Source organism: Phocoena phocoena, chromosome 21, assembly GCF_963924675.1.
Source record: "Phocoena phocoena chromosome 21, mPhoPho1.1, whole genome shotgun sequence".
Classification (NCBI taxonomy): Eukaryota; Metazoa; Chordata; class Mammalia; order Artiodactyla; family Phocoenidae; genus Phocoena; species Phocoena phocoena.
The window spans coordinates 31,626,340-31,642,821 of record NC_089239.1 but is presented as its reverse complement, the minus strand read 5'-3'; the positions used below and the strand labels follow the sequence as shown (position 1 = coordinate 31,642,821).

The window sequence follows — 16,482 nt, the reverse complement described above, 5'->3', positions numbered from 1 at the left end:
TCCCATTTTCAAGTAGCTTAATATGAAATCGTCAAAACAACACATATCTTCAGAGACAGCACATGATTTATTGTGCTGATTACCATTTATCCTGCCTATCCATGGGTGAACAAGGAAGATGAACTTTTCAGAACAGAATAAGACTTTTCCATAGATAAATGTTTCAGCTCTAGTGCGGTTACATATTTTCCCCAGAGAGGAAGAAAATAATACCATATTAAAATTCATAGTCTGTCCTCCTTTTTGTCTCCCACATGCTTTACTTTCCTAATACAACGAAACTTCCAGTAATCAGAAGTCACTTCTCTACCAATTTAGACCATCAAAGAACCTAGTTTTAAAATGGTCTCTAAGCCCCCAAATAGAGATCTTTAGGTCCTTTCATCAAAATATATTCTACAATTTTGTAAGAGGAGAGGCTGTAAGCGCTTACTCAGAGGCTAAATGCTTTATACACAATATGAGGGCACCAAAAGATTACACACCTTCATAAGGCAATAGATCATGCCTCTGATAAATAGGTCTGGTGAGAAAGCCCTGATGTGGGAGAAAAAGGAACAAACAATTACCAGGACGTTTACTTTACATCGCTAGGCACTAAGCTAAGAGTTTTATATGTCCTCTAATCTAATCCTGACCAAATAAGCAAAGATGTAAGTTATAAGCACCTCCAGCTGAGGAAGTAACAAAGGAGCTGGAATTCAAAATCAAGATAATCATATGTCCTTTTCTCTACATCACCCCCAATACTTCGTTGTTTGGTGAAAGCTCCAGTGGCCATGGAAAGTCATCTCCCTGAGTTTCCTCATCCGTATGTTACCTGTTCTCTGTTGACCCTTGTTCCATGACTCTATATAATGCTGAATGCTGATAATGATCCTGAGTCATTAAGGTGAAACCATTATCAGTATCCACTGAAGAAGGTAAGTAAGTACTATAATGCAATTTTAAAACCCCTTTTTGGATGTAAACAAATAAGCTTCATTTGGCTGGAAAACGAATCTCTGTGGATTAGCTCCTTCCTTTACACACTGGCAATAAAAATGAGCTATGATTCTTTCCCCCCACTATGAAGAAGGGAAAGGAGGGAGGAAAACGTTTACTATGTGGCTTCAAGATTTTCTTGTAATAGGAATTTCCATTTAACATACATAACAAAACACATACTCATAAAGAAAGATTCTGAACTGCATTTATTTTTAAATCCTTCATCAAAACTACTTTTGCACTATTCAGAACTTTGCTCTTCTCCATCCATTCAAATGTTTATGAGACGCCTACTCTGCTCCAGGCACAGTGAAGGGCAGATCAAGAAGGGTAGGAAGAGGGCTTCCCTGGTGGTGCAGTGGTTGAGAGTCCGCCTGCCGATGCAGGGGACACGGGTTCGTGCCCCGGTCTGGGAAGATCCCACATGCCGCGGACGGCTGGGCCCGTGAGCCATAGGCGCTGAGCCTGCGCGTCCGGAGCCTGCTCCGCAACGGGAGAGGCCACAACAGGGAGAGGCCCGCGTACCACAAAAAAAAAAAAAAGAAGGGTAGGAAGAGCTAGCTACATGTATCGAACCTTAAGGAGTGAAGGAGTAGCCAGAGGATCATGTTTCAAATGAAATGAACACAAGTAAACTGTTTCCTGTCCTGTTTTGTGAAAGGAGATCGAAAACTTGCGCAGATTACATACCAATTTCACTACAATACTGTATCCACCCAACAATTAAAATCGGAGGATTAACTCTTCATAGCTCATTAACCAGACATGTTCATTTACATTCCACTGTTGCTTTGTACCATAAGGTTCCAAAGCTCCAACAGAGTTTTATGCAATGTGCTTACAGAGTTGCATAATTTTATGCTGACAAGACAGTGGATCAAAACTCAGAGAAATGATACAGCGCGTGCAGGACTAGCGAATGCCGGGACCTTCTATGGCTGTAGCCTTTCTTCTCCTCAATGAGGATCGCTTGTCACCGGAAGACATGCCTTAAAACGTGTTCTCTGTGGACTTGTCAAACTGCAGCAAAGAGGAAGGCTATATGCCACAGTAACTGGTTCATTATGGCGGTAGCTACGGAGGTGTTTTTTTTTTGGTAAAGTGATTATCTGGAGTTTAAATCATTTATTTTAAATAGATAATTAGTATTTCTTTAACTCTCCTTTGTATTTTTCCTGTTTACTGCAATATAAAGAAGATTGTATGCAGTTATTTTTCAACTGCTGCCTTGTGAAGACTAATGACTTCAAGCCAGTAGCAGACGCCTTTAAATAGCTTTAACTCTGGCATAAAGGCCCAGAAAACACGGGATCATTTCCTGTTACAGTAATGATCACGCCAGAGATCTGTGACAACCTACCATGTTCTGACGCAGTTTACTATGGATCGAACAACCCTCTAAAATGCAAAGAACCCTTCATGTTGATAAAGATTATTATCTTTTTAGATCAAAGGCCCAGAAAGTGAAGCCATGGCAAAATATTTAGAATGTTCCCAATAACCACAAAGGGGTTATTCATTCCATATTGATTTTCAAAGCCAGTTCCCACAGAGCCAGGTTCCTGAGATCCCAATCATAAAGACCTTTTCTAACTTTTAATACCTCTTTATGTCAAGATATTAAGCATAACAGCTTTATGTTCAAGGCTTTTTACTTAAGGGGTATATAGCTCATTTAGCAATGCTGCCAAGTGATATTAATTGCCCAAACGTTGACTAAGCATGTGCGTTACATTATCAGGCTGCACTGTGAACATGGGAATGGTCGCCATTAGGATGATCAGATTAGGTAAGAGAATCAGCCAAACAGAACAAGACTAGAAATGGTGGCAGACACAGACAAAAACCTAAGGTCTCACTTCGCGGGTTAACAAGTGATCACCACTATATGCTGAGCAACATGGTGCTCCTGACAATGAAGCAGCCATTTTCCTACTGAACTGTTTATAACTGAGGGGATCTACGCTTAGGAGTGTAGGCTTTGGAGTCTGAAAGCAGGGAGGTCAAACCCTGGTTCACCCCTTCCTAGTCACGTGATCTGGGGCAACTTAAACATTTAAACTCACTCTGAGCTTCACGTTCCTCCTCTGTAGTATCAGGTTAATCCTTTATCACTGGGTTATTATTTCTTGTAAAGAAATGAAATGCAACCGTTCTTCAAAAGCACTTTATGCCTTGCTACTAAAGAGAATCACAAACTAAAGGGAATGTTCGTGCTGTTTGGGCCTAAATACCAACGAGGTGATGTCTAGTTAAAACATTAAGTGGGATTCTCACAGAAGGAAGTTTATCTAACTCATCTTTGTATCCTCGGGAGCAAGTTTAAGACCTAATACAAAATATATTATTGTTGAATGACGTCAATGACGATATCTGTAACGTGTCATGCCATAGTTACCAAGCCCTACTGCCTTTACTTCCGAAATAGCGACTCTGTTCCCTTCTCTTCATCTCTGCCCCCAGCACCCTCCTCCAAGGTCCAGGCAGGCCTCCCGGGATTCCTACAGTCCTCGTGTAACTGAGGAAGCTGCATCTACCCTGCCTTTCCTCCACTCTTCTCACCTTTGCAAGGCAGAGTGATCTTTTCAAAGTGTCAATGGATCTTATCACCTTTCAAAGAGCCCCATTATTCCTAAAATGAAGAGTCCCTACCCAGGTCTACAAAGATCCCCAGCATCTGACTCCGACTCACCAATCCCAATCCTGTCTTATTTCAAACCACCTTCCTTCTATCTCATCCTCTCTTTTCCAGCCACACCAGGTTTCTTTCGATCCCTCGTGTATGCACAGCTCTCTTCCTTTGCTGTTCTTCTGCCTGAAGCATTCTGCCTGCCAACCTTCAGTTCAGGTTGCCTCACCCTTCATACCTCAGCTTAACTGTTACTTTCTCAGCAAAGCTTTCCCTGAACTTCCTGTAAGTTCTTATGGAACCGTGTATCTCTTCTTTAGAGAAGTTATCAATTTATGTTTCTTTCTGTTCTTACTTAATGAATGTCTGTGTATCTTCCCAACTAAAGAATAGACTCCACAAGATGCTGTTAGTTTTTGTTCCCCCCTGGTTCCTTGAGTATTCAAAATTTTGTTGAATGATTTTTCTAAACATTAATATTCTTAAGAGACCGCTCAAGATCCATCTCTGTGGTACCCTGAAATGATTTTGAGAGAAACGCTACAATAAAAGAATAGGTGCAGAGTACTAAGTGACATATAAAGTCAAAAATAAATAAAATACACTGGCAACTGGAAGGAGATGCAAAACTAACTCTTTTTCCAAGTTTGAAAATTTATTCTCTCAGACTTAGAACCTCATTTCTTTCAAGTTGTAAGCAGATGCTAATTTCATAGCAGGCAACTTTTTCTTCCAGGACCAAAGGCTATGATGAAGCTTTGCAGGAGAAATTGAAGTACAGCGCAATACTGCATGCATCCATGAAATACAATCATCCGTACATCTAAAAGGCTTTTTAAGGCATGATGCCTTAATCAGAATATTTTTAGTTCTAAATTCTAAATTCTAATTTAGTTCTAAGTTCTAAATTCTTACCAAATGAATACCACACCATCTGGAATGCATGCCTGAGTGGCAAGAAGCTGTGCTACAATTTCCTTTAAAAAGCAATAAATCCACTTAAGGGAACCAAAATGGGTTTCACTGCCCCTTCATTAGACGGCAATATTAAGTTGAGTGGGAAGGTTGGTGCTAAATCTTTTATGTGAAATTTCAGAATTATATATTAGTTGTGATACATTTTCAATTGCAGAATATTAGGCAAGCGAGAAGCTAGAATTTTATCCTACAAAGCTTATTGTCTTAAAAATGTGAAGAAAAAAACGCGTCAGGGGTTGCGGAGATCTGATAACATTAACAGCAGAAAATGCAGCTCTACACAGAAGGAACCACCTTTCGCTGGGCTGTAAAGAGGTTAAGCGACCTGGAATAAAACATCTTCCATCACTCCCCGCCCGGGCCCCTCCACGGCAGCCTTAGCCCAGCAGCCCCCGGCCCAGCTGCTCTCAACTGCGCAGGCGCAATAGCACGGCCTTCTCCCTCCGGTGACGTCAAGGTCAGCTTTCGGAAACGCCGGGCCCCAGGGAGCCTGAGCCAGAACAAAGAGATGACTCTTTGGACCCTGGAAACCCGATGGGGTTTTTATTCCACGTCGCCTTGCTTGTCCCCTCGCAAGACATAGGAGCGGCTTACCTGTGAGGAGCCCGCAGCCCCAGAGGCCGAGGGCGGCGAGCCGGGCCCCCCTGGGCTCTGCAGCGCTCGGCCCCGCATGTCCGTCACCGCCTGGCCCGGGCGCACTCGCACCCGAATCTTCTCTCCATTGAGAGTACAGCCCGGTCCTTCCACCATTTCCCGGGCCGCCCTGTGTCCCACTATGCTGCAGGCCCCGCTGAGAAAACTGCCGCGCAACCTCACGTCTGCGCGAGCACGTACCTCGGCCCCGAGGAGATTCAAATCTCCCGCGCGCCCGGCCCCGCCCCGGAAGCCCCGCCCCCGTCCGCGGGCAGGGCTCCCGGGCGCAGGCGCAGTGGCTCAGCGCCCCGGGCCCGGACGCGGGGTTTCAGGGAACGAAACGTGAGCGCTGGCTGAGCCCATCTGCCACCCACCGGGGCTGAGTCGTAAAAGCGGAGGCAGTTGGAACCTCAGAAGCTCCAACTTGTTCTTTGCTGTGAGGTTTTGCCTTTGTCTCTGAGCTGCTCTGTACACCCACATTTTGTACCTTATCCTCTTATTCTGTCCTAAAATCCGAGGTTGCCTGGCAGGCCTTTGCTTGCCCTCTTTGGACGTGGGTGGGCGCAGAGGGAGTCAGGGGAGGGTTTTAGAGCAAGCAGCTTTTGCTTTTTCTCTTATAGGTTTAGCATGTCTTAGAAAACGTGGCCTTATATGCCAAATATATTTTAGTGTGTATATTAAAATATAGCGAGACCCTACCCAAATTCATGCAACAATTCTATTTTGGGATGAATGCTGTTTGAAATTGCTTTGTAAAAGTCAGGGCTCTATATAAATCAGAGGGCAATGCATAGCTTTTCAAATTTACACAAGGATGTGTGCATGTAAATACATAAAGATAAGGACTGCATACAATTTTTTTAAAAAATGAAAAAATCGAATCATTTTTGAAAATTAAAACACAGCACATTAGAACACAGTGTCAATTTATAAGTGATTTAATAAGCATACCACTGCTGTTGTTAAACCAGAAAAATATATGTAGTAGAGACTTGAATTAGAATATATTACTAAAGACTTGAATTCAAAAATTTGAAAAGTAGTAAGTCTTTCTGTAGGGAGAGATTAGTGGTCAAAAGTTCGCTGGATCAGGTTCAGAATTCTTTGTACTTCCTTGCTTAATTTTTTTTTTTAAATAAATTTATTTATTTTTGGCTGTGTTGGGTCTTCATTGCTGCATGTGGGCTTTCTCTAGTTGCAGTGAGGTGTTCAGGTTTCTCGCTGCAGTGGCTTTCTTGTTGCAGAGCAAGGACTCTAGGCACATGGGCTTCAGCAGTTGTGGCTCGCGGGCTCTAGAGCGCAGCCTCAGTAGTTGTGGCCCATGGGCTTAGTTGCTCCAAGGCATGTGGGATCTTCCCAGACCAGGGCTCGAACCCGTTTCCTCTGCATGGGCAGACGGATTCTTAACCACTGCACCACCAGGGAAGCCCTTCTTGTTTAATTGTTGTTTACTCTTTAGGTCAAGTTACTAAATAATCAAGAATCCTATTCCCTACAACCCAGACTCAGTCGTAATCTCTGCCCTTTGATGGAAAACAATTCTCATACACCTTATTCACGTTTACCTTTTTATTCATTATTTTTTGCTATCTAACAAATTGTCCCATTTGTTATTTCAAAGTTTCTGCAGGTCAAAAAGTTGGCAGGGGTCTGGCTCAGTGGTGCTGGCTCAGTGCTTGTCAAGCAATTACAGCCAAGACATTGGCCAGGGCTGCAGTCATCTAAAGGTTTGATTGTAGCTGGGAGATCCACTTCTGAGATGGCTCTCTTGCATAGCTGTTGGCAGAAGGCTTTGGTTTCTCATTTTATGGGTCTCTCCATAGGCTTGCTTGGCTGTTTTCCTGACATGGCAGGTGACATCCCCACCGTGTGTGATCCAAGCCGGAAGGCAAGGAGGAAGCTGTACTGTAATGGCCTTTACTACCTAGTCTCTGAAGTGGCACACCCACACCTTCACTCCTTCAGTTCATTAGAATCCAGTCATTCGGTAAAGCCCACAACGGGTAAAGGAGGGGAATTAAGCTTTATGCCTGGAAGGGAGGAGTACCAAATACCTTGTGAACATATTTTAACGCCATCACAATCTTCATTCATCTGACTGATTCATCATGAACTTACTCTCTTTAGCTGCTGTGTACTGGGGCACATTTGGATCAAGTAAAATCTTTAACTTGAATTAGGTTTACCATTCTCCAGAGAGCTGAGTAAGAGCTGGGGAGTGACGCTGAAGACACTGAGAGACGTCATTGATGTGCCCCTGCAAGGCCAAGCCAGATTTTGTTGATCTGTGACGAGACTCTGAGTCTTTGGATACTTCTCTTTTTTATCCTTCCTTACATGCAATTAAGAGTGAAATCGCATGCACTCTGCATCTGCAGTGTTTATAAACAGTCATCTCACCATTGCAAGCAAACCTTCCCTGGTATAGACTCTATTTCTTCTTAAGCATTATTTATTACTTGATGACTTTATAAAAGTCATTCATTTTCTCTAAAACACACTTTTTTCTTATGTAAAATAAAATATACGTTTCTTATAAACCTCCACATGATTTTTTTGTTTTAATTCCCAAATAGCATAACATATATGAAAGCACTTTGAAAACACACACTACACATTCAAGGAATTAAGATAAATTCGATTTGCTCTGCCCAGAACATGCTCTGCACTTTCTGTTTCTTTGCTCATGCTGTTACTCTCACCTTTTTGTATCCTTGTCTTCATCCCAGTTTACTGAAATTCTCCCAATTTTTAAGTCCTAATTGAATGCATACCCTCTAAGAAACCTTCCAGGTACACTTTACAAATGAAGGAACGGAGAGGGGCATGGAGAGGTTAGGTAACATGCTCAAGGTCACAGAGTTGGGATTCAACCAGGCAAGCCAAGGTCTTAGCCAAATGCTTTCACCCACATCACTTCCATGACACTAGCCCTCGATCAAATATTTTTAGGAACAACTTATGAAGTGGTGGTTTAGAGGAAAAGCACCTTTTAGTCAGTCTTATATGGGGATTAAAGGCAATCTCAAAACCTTCCTTTAGCATATTTAGTTTTAACATATTCTGGATAATGAAACTTTGTTTTTACCCTTCTCCTTACAAGGTCTGTGTGCAGATTTTTAGTTGGAATGATAAAAATGTAGCACGGGGGAAATTTCGTTAATTTCTGTGTTTTACATAAATAACTTGAATATATTTAACAGGTAGAGAGATAACATCCATCCTCTCTGAACACCCTCTTACTTTTAGCTCTGAATAGAGGTCATTAGTGAACATTACGTGCAGGTGTTTTCAGTGGTATTTACTAGAGTCTCCAGTTTATACCCATTAAGAGAAACTCTTTTTTTTTGCCGCTCTGCGGCATGTGGGATCCTCCCGGACCGGGACACGAACCCGCGTCCCCTGCATCGGCAGGCGGACTCCCAACCACTGCGCCACCAGGGAAGCCCAAGAGAAACTCTTAACGTTAGATTACAAGAAGAATATGCACAGCAGCAGAACCCATTTTTGACGCTTTCATTGTCTGAAGCATACACCAAACGCTGGGACTTTGCAAAGCAGTGGATTTTGTTCCATTACGAAGGCTGGAAGTGCCAGGTGACAGTTTTCTGCTTGCAGAGTCAAAATCTAATATTGCAGAATCAACCATGGGCTTCTGGGTAACTCACGAAACCACCCTGACATACCTAGCCTTTTCACAGTGATGTGAAACCTAGGACTGGGTGCTTTGGTTTTGCCAGATTCTCCATGGAAGGGATTTTTTTCTGATTTATCTCTTAATTTAAGCATATTTAGTAAGCAAAGGTAGTTTCTGCGCATGAACTTAATTTGGGGGAAAATAATAACTAAATAGTTATTAAACACTCATTAAAAAAACCCAGATAATCTCTTTGTGAGGGGTTCTCTCCATAAGAGAGGACAGGAGAATTAATTCATTTTCTATTTTGAAATAGAAAAGCAGGTTATTTTTTTGTCAATATCTTGGAGCAATATTCTTCATCGGTCTCAGGCACTGGAGAGCGTATTCAAGTTGAGGCATGAAATCCGCCATTTATTCATTCATTCAAAAAGCAGTGCAATTGTTGGGCACCTAATTTGTTGCAGGAAGAGTGCTAGATCCATGGATACAGATATAAGTCAGAGATCTAAACAGCTCACCAACTAGTGCAGCGAGAAGAGGAAATAAACACCAGCGTGCTGACAGGTAACCTCAGGGTGCCCCCGGCAGACACAGGGAGGAGACCTCGGTTTTCCGACACCTCCGCTAAATTTTGAGGAGACATAAATAAAAGTTTGTTGCATAAAGGATAGGAGAAGGGGATTTTTAGGCAAATAAGGGGAAACATATTTTACAACGCCAGGAGGTGTGAGAGAACCTCATATTTGGGGGGACCACAAGAATATCTGGAGGACAAGAGGATAGGGAGTGAGGGCAGATGGGGCCGAGAGAAGTCAGCAAAGCCAGATGATGGAAAACCTGAATGGTATGCTAAGAAGTATGGGTATTCTGTTGAAAGTAATAAGGGAACAAATAGAGAATTCTATGCAGGAGATGGACATGCTTAGCTTTACTAAATGATCCCCAGAATGGTGTGAAGCAGTGGGTCTCAACCGGTGACATTTGGTCACAACTAGGGGGAGAGGTACTACTGGCATCTCATGGGTCGAGGGCAGGGATGCTACTAAATATCTAACAACGCGCAGGACAAGCCACCACAGCAGATCGTTAATTACCCAGTCGAGAAAGTGCTACCAGTACCAAGGTTGAGAAAGCCTGGTGCGGCAGGCTGAATAAGGCTCCCCCCAACCCTAACATGTTCATGACCTAATCCGTGGAATTTGTGAACACGTTTCCTTAAATGGCAAAAGGGATTGGACAGATGTGATCAAATTAAGGATTGTGAAATGAGGAGATGATCCTGAGTTCTCTGAGTGCACCCAGTGTAATCACAAGGGTCTGATAAGAGGGGGCACGAGGGTCAAAGACAGAAAAGGTAATGTGAGGACAGACCCAGTCAGTGAAGGAGATGAATGATGCTTTTGAAGACGGAGGAGGGAACAAGGAACGCAGGCAACCTCCAAAAGGAGCAGCCCTGTTGACACCTTGACTCCAGGCCCGTAAGACTGCTGTGGGACTTTTGCCCTTCAGAAAAGTTAGAGAATAAATTTGTGTTATTGTAAGCTGCTAAACATGAACTACTTAGAGCAGCAGTAGGAAATTAATGTATCTGTCTCGGAGAACAGGACAGATGGGAAGTGAATCTTGATGCAGAATAAACAGTAAGCAGGTGTCAACATTGCCAGGCACTTATCTGAGCACTGGAGACACAACAGTGATTGAGGCAGGGAAAAAAATTCTACTCTCCTGAAACCTATAGTTTTTTTTTGGTATGTGCGAGTTCTTATTATAGTCCAGGAAATAATGTCTGTATAATGCTAACTTCCTTTCCCAGTCCATCATACATCAGCTAACTTTCTCTAAAACTTGAGAGTTTTACTTTTGACTTATTCGAATTTATCAGTATTTTACGTTACAATTTATGCTTCCCCTCTCTAGTCCAAGGTATTTTAATGTCATAAAAATACCTTCCTACATTTTTCTATTAACTTTGTTTATAGTTTTATTATGATAGATTATTATTCCTAATTACCACTCACTTCTTCATATCACTATTATTAACCCGTTCCTACCACGTGTCCCTATAAAGGAATAGACTTCACCACAGCATTGGCAGGACAGGCCACTGGACTACCTTTGGCTGACTGAATGCAAGTTCTTTGATCATAAACTTGTGAGGGAGAAATAAAATGACTCTGGTTGGAAGCCACTGAGACCTCGGGACGGTTCCTTGTGCAACTTACCCTCGGGAAATTTGACCAAAACATTTACGTTTACATTTAGGCCCTTTATCTATGATGCCATCATTGTTACATGCAGTTATCCTTTGTACATAAGTCTGTTTGGCCTTCCTATTCTGTTTCATTGATCTATCTGTTCGGGTACCAATTCAACACTATTTTTAGTCCTGTGATATTATGATGTGTCTGAATATTTCATGAGTTTCCACTTTTAGTCTTCCTTCTCAAAATTATATTAGCTTTTGTATGAATGTGTAAACTTCATTATATTTAAAATCAGTTTCATGTTCTCTTGCAAATTCTGAGATACTGATTATATATATACATTTAGTTTATAGATAAATGGGAAACCGTTAATAGCTTTACAATGTTAACATGCCTTCTTTTATTAAGGTCTCATTTGATTAACTTTAGAAATCTTATAAATGTCTCTGTGAAGATGTTGTGTTTTCTTCGTTGGTCTAATTCCTAGGATTTCATAGTTTGGGTTGATGTTTTGAGTGGCATATTATCTTCTCTTATATTTTTAGTTGGTTTTTACTATGTAAGGTGCTGGACCCCAGTGTAAAGTATACCCGATTGAGGAAGAGAAGAAAATATTAGCGCTTCCATAAATACTTATTTTTTATTTTAACATTTTAATTTTTAGGCAAATAGTACCTAATGTATTAATACATTAGTTCTATAATAATAATTATAATAATAATAATAGCTAATTTTTATGAGACACCAACTTTGTGCTATTCAAATGCTTTCCAAGTATTAATTCACTTAATCCTCACAATATCCTAAGTGGTAATTTTTTTTCTTCTCATTTTATAGGCAAGAAAAATGAGGCAGAGAGTGGTTATGTAACTTGTCTAAGTTCACACAGGTGTAAATGACTGAACCAAGATTTGAACCCAAGGCAATCTTGCTGTCAATCTCTACACTACGTTGTTTGTAAAGTACATAATTGCAGGTTATAAATAAACACTGGGATCATACTGGGCTCATAAAATGAGTTGGTTTGCTTTTTGAAGATAAGAATGATACGTTTTTTAAAGTTCATTTATCAAATTTTAGAGGAACCAATATTTTGAGACCAGTGGTGTCGAAAAACGCTGTTAATCTTTAAAGTTTACCTTGTATCTGGCAATTTCACTTAACTCTTTCATTAGATGCACTAATTTGTTCATTCTGTTGGGGTTTCTACATAATCTTATCATTTACAAATAATGACAGTTTTATGTCTTCCTTTCCAAGTCTTATCATTGCTAATTATTTTCCTCATCCCATTGTGTTGGTTAGAGCCTTCAGTACTATACTGAATAGCAGTGGTGATAAAATATATCCTTGCTTTGTTGAGTTCAAAATTTCTTCGATAAACACTGTCTAGCTGAGTCTTTTCAATGAAGACTTTTATTAAGTTAAAGACATCATATTTGCTCCCCGTTTTCTTAGTTTCTTTTGTTTTCTCATTAAATAAGTGTAAAATTTATGAAATGCTTTTTCTGTATCTACTGAGGTGGTAAATTTTTTTTTTAGTCCACTGTCATGATGAATTACATTGATAAAGCTTTGATCGGTAAGCCATTGTACCATTCCTGAGATAATTCCTACAAATTCACTGTATTGTTCTTAACAGACAATGTTTACTTGGCTAATATTTTATTTAGTATTTTCTTATCTGTGTGTAGAAGTGGACTATTTTCCTTTTTCGTTTGTATTGTCCTTATATAGATTTAATATCAAGATATTAAGTTCATAAAATGACTTGTGCAGTTTTTCCCTCTGGAAAAGCTTTTATATGATAAAATTATCTGCCTTTTAAAGTTTCACTTAACCTCTAAAGGACCTTAGTTCAACTAACTCCGAGGTATTTAGTTACCTAAGAAAAGAAGGATACCAAAAATGTACTATGGCATTTTCTAGAGATATCTTATTTAGTCAGTTAAATATGTTATGCAATTCATCATAAGATAAGTGAACTTTAAAGCTTCATAGTAGAATTTTGAAATATGTAGTATTTGGCAATTTTGGAAAAGATTAAGAACATTAGCACTTTTGTATATTTGCTTCGTGGCACTGTCATTTGGTTGCCAACCATTTTTGCAGGGTGTTTCCTATCAGATTACTAATGAAAAGAATTAAAATACCTCCATCAACATAAACTAAGTTTTATTGAGCAAACTGAAAGACAGAAAGGAATCAGGTCTCAGAAGGTAATTACTATAAACATTAGACTTCTGGTGCGGGAACCACATTTGTTCTAGTGAGAAGTTACATCAAGGATATCCTTCTTCAAAAATGTGGCATTGCACAGGAAATTATATTCAATATTTTGTAATAACTATGAGAGAAAAGAATCTGAAAAAGAATATATATATATATATAACTGAGTCACTTTGCTGTACACCTGAAACTAACACAACATTGTAAATCAATTATACTCCAACTAAAAAAAAGAAAGAAAAAATCATCGCGTTGTACACTTGAAAGATAATTTTAAGAGGCAGCATTGCCACTTGAGGCAAAAAAAAGGCAACTATTATTTGCCTTGATTGGGTCAGAATGTGGGGAAGGGTTTAGTGAGGTGCCCTCCTTAAAGGAGTAAAAGCTGAACACAGAAATCTTAACAGTTTTCAGGTCGCAACTTAGGCAGGGACTTGGTCATTTTAGACCAAGGATGAAGACTGTAAGAGGTTTGCAATCTTCCTAATTGCAGATTCATTGTTGTTATTTCAAATGACTGCCAGTTTCATGTAATAAGTTATTGGAAAACTCTTAAGACCTTAGCAGGCTGTGTGCTCTTTTAGGAACGGCAAGGCATTTGGAGAAGCGGAAGCAAAACAGAGAGGGAGGTGACAGCAAACAAGACAAGCAGAGACTGAGCCACTACAAAGAAGAAGAGCACAGGAAATTGTCTTGACTCTGAGAAAAGACCTGGAGTTTAAAACAGAAATGCTTGCATTCTGTCATTATGCCACGCTATCTATACTTTGTGGACATTCCAAGTTTGGCTGGATTGCACTGGGGCCTGATGTGAAGTTAGGTAGCTGTGATAGCTGTGAAATGACAGCAACAGATGGACCTCGCTAGCATGAAGCAACCAAAGGTGTGCACAGTTTAAGGAACAATCCTCAATCCTGAGCTTGACAGACCATATAGAAGCAGGTTACATCATTAACTAAAGGTCAGATATAAATACAGTGAGCTTGTTTGAGACAGCTGGGCATGCTCTAGCCTTCTCAGTCACATTTATCTACCTGGGAGATAACCTGTCAGCTATATGTGTATCCATCTCTACCTTTGTAACAGAACAAACAAAAATCTCGAGAGATGGTTGAGTCCAATCTATTGTATTTGATGTCTTATTGAGAACACAATGGGCATAATATAGTAAAATAGATTTATATTCCTAGCAGAACAGAAGGGCCCAGTTCAGCAGACAAATATAAGATCACTTCTTGCCAAAGTGATAGCATATATAATTTAGCATATATAATTTTAATCAGTTACCCAAGTCAACAGAAAAACTTAGTCTTAAGTAATTTGTAGATGTCTTGAAACCCATTAATAAAACATGAACAATATTTTGACATTGTTCATATTATGCAGACAGGGCTCAAAGTTTATCTGTTAAACCTCAAGAAGGATTCTTTGGCATTTCTGATCTAATTATTATTGGCTTGGACCCCACTTGGACTAGTGATTAATTCGCAACAGGCTCTATTTTCCATTATTAATCTCTCAAGACTTGAAAAGTTTATCAGCCCCAAAGCTATTAGATATTTCAAATTCTGTACTTTTTGCTTACTTGCTATATATTGACTCCTAGTTTTTTTTCTGTTCCACTATTTTCATTCGTGAAGCAACTGGAAAATGCGAGTGTGTGTGTGTGTGTGTGTGTGTGTGTCCCTGTCCACACACAAGTAGAAGTTTCATAATCTTTCAGGGATAAGCACACTCACCTTCACAAAATATTCAGATTTAAGTTAGCAGAGCTGAGAAACAATGCATTCTCTTCCTCCGCTAACTCTCAAGCAGGGCGTCCAGAGCCATATCCTAAATGCTGACTGGAACTGCTCTCTGTCTCAGATGTGGAAGTTTGTATCAGTAGATATTCATGTGAAAGCTTGATTGTGGACGGGTTGATTAATTCCCCAGCACACGCATGTGGGAATTTGCTTCTGAGGTTCAGTGCTAATGCGGAAGGGATTCGCACTGCACTTTGGGAATTCAAAACTCCCCAAGAGAAAAGGGTTAAGCCTGACGTCAACTCAGAGTGAAAAGGCCAAGGCAGTTACAGAAACACATTTGCAGAGATACCAGATAAGAAAATAATTTTGTACAAACTTCACCTTGTAATGTCTTTCAAACTGTGCAGGAAGTCAAATTGTTTTACAGAAGGGCAGTCGACAATCTTCCTCTGTATAGCCTGGACTTAGTGTTTCATTTTAGAAAAAGGAGTGACATTTCAAAGAGAAAACCACTGCTTGGAGGACTTCTGATTACCAAAATGATGCCAAATGGGTGTAAGTCTGCACTGAGTTCTTTGCATGATAACGTAGAAATTTTTGAAGTTTATTTTTTAAAGAAATTGTTCTAGAAGAGTAGAAAGTTGTGAAAGTACAACTCAGGCAGAAGTTTGAATTTGGCTTCTGATAGAGTAATCAGTCTCTTAATACTTTATCTTTTTAAAGTTCAGCTGCATATAACACAAACACAATTATGGCAGCTTAACCAAATAGGGGTTTCTTGTTCTTACACAGTAGGCCTGGACATAGGCAGGCCAGGTGGTGTAGCAGCCTTGTAATATCATCAACATCCTGGATTTATTTTGTCTTTCCGTTCCTTCACTCGCACAATTACTTCACGGTTGCGAGATACCTCTGACCCCCTTCTGTACTCCAAGCAGGAAGAATAAGAAAGCTATGAAGAGGAAGGCTGGCACCTGTGTCAGGAGAGCAAAACTACACAGGAATTCCTGGTTAGGTTCCAGCTAATCTCACCGACGAAGCCATGCCATACCGTCAGCCTTTGCTGTAACAGAGTCTGAGAAACGGTAGGGTCGGTTTGTTTTGGTTTCTTTGTTTGTGTGTTTTTTGGCTGCATTGCCAATAAAAGCTGAAAACAAGGGTTCTTTTAGTAAAAACAAAGGGGAGCGTGGCTCCCGGGTAGGCAACAGCATGCTGAGCCCCTGTGCGGCTCATTGACCAGGTGCCCGTTCTGAGCTGGCACTGCCGTGACGTTCCCACTGCTGTTTTGTACACTGTGCCCTCCTGTCCTTATTTTGCTTGAGTGGAAGTCGATTTTGTTCAACACAGCCCTGGTGCACAGAGCTGAAGTTCTCGGGGAAAAACGACACTCCGAGAGCTTGCTGCTCCAGAGCCCATGGCTCCACAGGCTCGCAA

The 16,482-nt window shown here is 40.6% G+C and overlaps 1 protein-coding gene across 1 annotated transcript in view; it reads right to left on the bottom strand.

Moving 5' to 3' along the window:
- Positions 1-5,344, bottom strand: part of NEIL3 (nei like DNA glycosylase 3) — a 41,751-nt gene extending 36,407 nt beyond the window's left edge. Inside the window, exon 1 of the mRNA XM_065899982.1 lies at positions 5,189-5,344. Coding sequence (XP_065756054.1) covers positions 5,189-5,344 — 156 coding nt within the window. The remainder of the gene's footprint in view (positions 1-5,188) is intronic.
- Positions 5,345-16,482: the final 11,138 nt, after the last annotated feature.